Below are 5,973 nucleotides of genomic sequence, written 5' to 3'. Positions count from 1 at the left end.
ATGATCGCGACCGATACGAGCGAACGTGTGCACGCGGTCCATGCGGGTGGAGATAAGCAGCGGTACCAGAGGAACGACGAGCGAAACTCCAAACCGTTTGACAGAAGCACTGGCTCGAAACCCCGTAATGCGTGTTGGCTTTGTGGTGCATTGCATTGGTCCAGGGAATGCACGTACAAGGCGCACAAGTGTTGTGATTGCGGTCGCATCGGTCATCGAGAGGGACATTGCGCTTCCTCACACCGCCGCACGAGGCATAAGAAATTTTACCAGCGACCATCCGTAGCAACCAGAGTGGTACGAGTCAACGTTTGCAGTGTCCAGCAGCACAGAAAATTTGTGACCATCCAGATCGAGAATAAATCAGCAAGGTTACAATTGGATACCGGCTCGGATATCTCGGTTATCAGCCAGCGCATGTGGAAACAGTTGGGTAAACCATATCTGACACCAGTAACGGTAAGAGCCAAAGCAGCATCCGGTGACGTCCTCAGACTGGAAGGTGAGTTCATAGCGAACGTGTCCATTTCAAACCGTACAAAGCGAGCTACCATAAGAGTGTCCAAAATGGAGTTGGCGTTGTTGGGAGCGGACATGGTTAATCTTTTCGCCCTAGGAACGATCCCGATGGATAATTTTTGCAATAACATTAAAGAAGCAGATCCACGGTCCTGGGAGGACAAATTTCCGTCGGTATTCCATGGCACGGGGATTTGTACCAAAGCCAGCGTTCATCTGCAGCTACGAAAAGATACCCGTCCAGTGTTTCATCCCAAGCGCCCCGTTGCGTATGCAATGGAAGAGATTGTCAACAAGGAGCTCGATCGGTTGGAAGGCTTGGGCATTATATCACCTGTCGATTACTCGGATTGGGCAGCACCAGTCGTTGTGGTCAGGAAGACTAACGGACAGATACGACTATGCGGCGATTATTCGACCGGCCTGAATGCAGCTTTACACCCGCATGAGTATCCACTTCCGTTACCACAGGATATTTTTTCTAAACTGGCTAGATGCAAAATATTTACACAACTCGATCTTTCAGATGCGTTTCTCCAGGTGGAAATAGAGACAGGATGTCGGCCATTGCTCACGATTAACACTCACCGAGGCCTTTACCACTACAATAGACTCCCCCCAGGCATCAAAGTAGCACCGGGAGCATTCCAGCAGATCATGGACAAGATGCTCGCTGGCATAAACGGAGTATCAGCCTATATGGATGACGTGATTATCGGTGGTAAAACGCAAGAAGAGCACGACATCGCCCTGGAGGAAACAATTAAACGCATACAAGACTACGGCTTTACAATACGATCAGAAAAGTGTGCGTTCAATAAGCCACAAATCCGCTATTTAGGGCATATTATAGACAGCCAAGGCCTCAGACTTGACCCGTTGAAGATCGAAGCCATTAAAAAACTGCCTCCACCGAAAGATATCTCAGGAGCACGATCGTTCATCGGTGCGGTGAACTACTATGCAAAGTTCATCCCAAGTATTAGAGATCTGCGTTACCCAATGGACAAATTGCTGCAAAATGGTAACACATTTGAATGGACACCGGAATGCCAAAAAGTGTTCGAGCGTTTCAAAACCGTTCTTTCTTCAGACCTCCTGCTCACACATTATGACCCGAAGCTTGACATTGTGGTTTCGGCCGATGCTTCATCTATTGGACTTGGGGCAACGCTTAGTCACAAATTTCCTGATGGATCTCTTAAGGTGGTGCAACACGCATCTAGAGCGCTGAGTAAGGCTGAAGAGGGTTACAGCCAAATCGATCGAGAAGGTCTCGCCATCATATTTGCTGTAACGAAATTCCATCGGATGCTATACGGTCGACATTTTACGTTGCAAACCGACCACCGGCCATTAGTGCGAATTTTTGGAAGCAAAAAGGGGGTTCCAACGTATACAGCTAATCGATTGCAGAGATTCGCATTAACACTTCACCTTTACGACATGACCATCGAATACATCCCCACTGGTTCTTTTGGCAACGCCGACGTTCTTTCTCGCCTCATACAAAACCATGCGAAACCAGAGTCGGAATACATCGTAGCAAGCAACGAATTAGAGCAGGATCTCAGGTCAGTTGCCGTAAATGCCTTACTAACATTCCCTATTCGTTTCAGAGACATTGAGCTCTACACTCAGCAAGATCCGTCGCTCCAGAAGGTTTACAAGTACGTGCGAGATGGTTGGCCTCGCGACGTAGCTTACGGAACAGATCTTGCACGGCTCTACGATAGAAGGGAATCGCTGACCAACGTGGATGGCTGCATTCTTTTTGGAGAGAGAGTAGTCATCCCGGAGAAGCTGCGCAATCGCTGTTTAAATCAACTACACCGAGGACATCCGGAAATGCAGAGGATGAAATCGGTTGCACGTAGCTACGTATATTGGCCTAAGTTGGATGACGACATAGCACGCTATGTGGCCTCCTGCGAGGCATGTGCAGCAGCGGCAAAATCACCACCAAGGGCAACCCATTTTACTGATCAGTCTGCATTTGAGACATCCCAACACACTGCGGCCTCCACACCACCACAACCGCAGCAGGCCCTGGAGACCGAACATCCTACAGAAGGTATGAACCAGCAGCAGATAGGCGTGCCACGTAGGTCTTCTCGCGTTAGAAGACTCCCCCGTCGGCTTGGAGCCTATCAGCTCAATTAACAGGGAGAGATGTTGTGCAAGCGCGGACTTACGCTGGGCGCAGTACGCAGCCACAGGTACTCGGTGTTGTCTGGTAACCGACAGCATCCGACGTAGCCGAAGGGTTCGTCGGTACTTCGCGCGGCAGCAAAGCGAGAGAGATCGGCCTCTTCCATTTCGGGTGCCGTCGTAGCAGGACGTGTTTTCTACTGCGTATCGTCTTTTTATATGTGTACAATTTTTAATGTGTTAGTTTACTAAAGTTATTTTGTCGAAAAAAAGCATATAGTACCAAAACACAAAAATCATGAAATTTACCAAAATCCCTGCAACGTACCCAATAATGATACCTTCATCATTTGTACTCTTGATAATTGATAATACAATCATTTTCCGAAGTATCGTCCGAACGATCGGTTGTTGGAAAGGTATTATTCTCAATCGTAGTTTGAATTTCATTCTGAAAATAATTATAGTTTAGGAAACGTGAACATGCATATATTAATACACCTATCTTCTATCCAATAATCTACAGGGTGGCATCGTAGAAGTGATACACTTTGTTTTTGTAATAAAATTGACACCAGGTTTGATTTCTCTTAGGAACCTATTTAAATAGCTCCTATTGGTACTAAACCTGCATTTCACTTTATTTATTTCAAATTTTTCTCCTTTACAATTGATAACCGCCCGTAGGCGCATTTGGAGATCGTTGCAGGCCGCACGCACAACTTTATCCGGCATTTCATCCCATATCTTTAACAACCGTTTCTTGAATCTTTCCCAAAGCAAATGTTTGACGTTGCCCAACTTTCCAAGCATGCATCCTCATATGCTGAAGTCCAACGGGTTCAAATCTGGAGACGACGCAGGCCATTCCGATGCATTGATAAAACATGGCAAATGCTCCTTGCACCACTTCTGAACGATCGAAGCCTTATGGGCTGGAGCTGAATCTTGTTGGAAGCAAAAATTGTCGTTGCCAAAAAGCTTCTTAGCGTCTGGTTTCAAGTGGCCTTGAAAACGTGTTCTAAATAGTACTCCTTGTTGATCTTCACGCCTTTGTCGATAAACAATAACGGAAACTTCCCTTTGGCCGAGATAGCTCCCCAAACCATCACAGCTGACGCATATTGATACCGTGGGGCTGTTATTTTATCGGCTGTTATATCCCGAATACATGCCCCATAAATACGATCATTCTGCTTATTCAAAGTTTCCTCCAGAGTGAACAGTTTTTCGTCCGAAAAGGTGATGTTGTGGCCTACGTGCATTTTCAGCAACAAGCGAGATTTTTATTTGTTCGCAACTTGAATCCATTATAGTAGATGAGAAAACTGAGGTGAACACTAAGTGTACGTTTTTCACGATAAATAGTAAACAAATTAAGCTGTCAAAATATACCCATGAGTTTTACACACAGTGACCAAAAACACAAAAAGGGGTACTTGAATAGGTGTATCACTTCTACGATGCCACCCTGTAAAGAGAACAATTATCTCCATGACCATTATTCAATAATAATTCATTTATTTCCCTCCACTTGATTTAATAACTGTTACTCCTTCATGGACAATTAATGATGAAACATAGGGTATATTCCTTTTAGCTCCGTAAATATGAAAGATTAGCCACATCCGTTCTGCACAAATCTTTCCAAAAAACATTTATATTCTGAGTCGCTTGTGGTAAATTGTAAATTAAGAAAATGTAATAAGTAACTTTTGAAAAAATTGGCTATGTATCAAATACTATTCAAAGTTCTAAAGTAGATCGGATAATTGAGTGTCACTTACAGCTTCCATTTCGCAGCTCGACTCTTCTGTATGACCCCTGTCTGTAATAGCTGCAATTTTACGTGACTTTGCCAGATGTGATGTCTCTCCTCCTTCTTCCAACCGTCTTTTTGAATTATCCCGTTATCCTTGCGGGCATGCGCGCTCGATGTGTCCCATTACCTGGCAGTTTCGACACCTTTTGTCAATCGCGTAGCAGTCTGCCGACGAGTGATAGTTACTGGTACATCTCTTACACTTCTCTCGACGGATTCCGGAGAATCTGTTTGAACTAAATCGTGATGGTCCGGTTCTGGTTTCACCTCTATTTCCATGCATACTTGAATATTGTTGTTGCCATGATGGATTATTACGATAGAAACTTCCTGAGGTGGTTTTGTTCCTTGTGTATGATCCGTGCGAAACAGCAGCAACTACTGCTGTGGTTTGTAGATCCTTGCTCTGATAGTGGGACTTAGCGAACATCTTTTCGTTTAATTGTTCGATCTCACAAGCTCGTACTTTTTCCAGCAGATCAGTTACTGTTCCACGTTTCTTCAGGACTTGTATCCCAGCTTTTCGTACCATTGCATTGGTAGCGTGGGTTTGAATCACGTCGATTATAGTTTCTATCAGCTGATTATCTTTGTAACCACAAAGTCTGGCAAATTCTACTACTCTTACGTTACGTTGATATTCTACCTTTCTCTCGTCGTCTTTTTTTTAATATATTTTCTACCCTATCTTATTCCCTACAATAAGCATCCTCTCAAAACATGCGGCAAGGCCGGTTGGGGTGTTAGAGTTACAGCACATTTTTGATTAAAAAAATATTGATAAGATTTTAAAATTCTAATTTTACAACGATATGTTATAAAACATTATTGTGACCCTATAAGCGAAAGATGCAAGGTCACTCTTTCGTCAAAACCCACGGCAAGTGACGGATTTTTTAGCGTCTCTAACGAAAAAATAAGTCATAACACAGCTTAAAAAACGCTTATTTTAACTTAAAAAATATTTACCAACTGGCGAAAGAAAGAGTCCTGTTGCAATTCTAAAAAATTCGTCACTTGTCGTCCCGGATGACAATTTCAGCACGGAAAATCGAGTTGACATATGATGCAAGTCGCTTTCCGTTCCGCTTTTCAGACGAAAGCGATCTCACTATGAGCAGCGTGCTGTGAGAAAAAAGGAAGGGGAAAATCAGTGCAATCATCGTCATGGTAGTCATGGTAAAAAAAAAGGTTTTCCCTTTTTTCACTTTTTTCCACGTTTACCATCCCTAGTACACTCTGACTCTTCCTTTCTATTCAGTTCATCTGTTGACTTGTTGTACTGCCGTGGTTGGATTTGATCCGCAGTACATCAAGTCAGAACAGCTCAATTAAACTTGTAAACCATTGCCCAAACGACCTAAACGCGATGAAAGGGTAAAACTATGAACCTGAGATGGGCCCTATCTCAGTACCCAAACTGGTACTCAAAGGCAGACAATTTTGGACTTCTTTTTTGAGAGAGAGCAAAAATCTGATGC

At 43.9% G+C, this 5,973-nt stretch overlaps 1 protein-coding gene across 1 annotated transcript; it reads left to right on the top strand.

The window, feature by feature from the left end:
* The first annotated feature begins 567 nt into the window (after window positions 1–567).
* On the top strand, window positions 568–5,623 carry LOC121601210 (uncharacterized protein K02A2.6-like). The gene is made up of 4 exons (XM_041930011.1): window positions 568–1,543; window positions 1,613–2,093; window positions 2,139–2,623; window positions 5,589–5,623. Exons 1-4 carry the CDS (start codon window positions 568–570, stop codon window positions 5,621–5,623), a joined length of 1,977 nt encoding a protein of 658 aa, XP_041785945.1.
* Window positions 5,624–5,973: the final 350 nt, after the last annotated feature.

The sequence above is a fragment of the Anopheles merus genome, unplaced genomic scaffold (genome assembly GCF_017562075.2).
Source record: "Anopheles merus strain MAF unplaced genomic scaffold, AmerM5.1 LNR4000039, whole genome shotgun sequence".
Classification (NCBI taxonomy): domain Eukaryota; kingdom Metazoa; phylum Arthropoda; class Insecta; order Diptera; family Culicidae; genus Anopheles; species Anopheles merus.
Note: the sequence above shows the minus strand (reverse complement) of the source record. Positions and strands in the feature narration are given on the sequence as shown.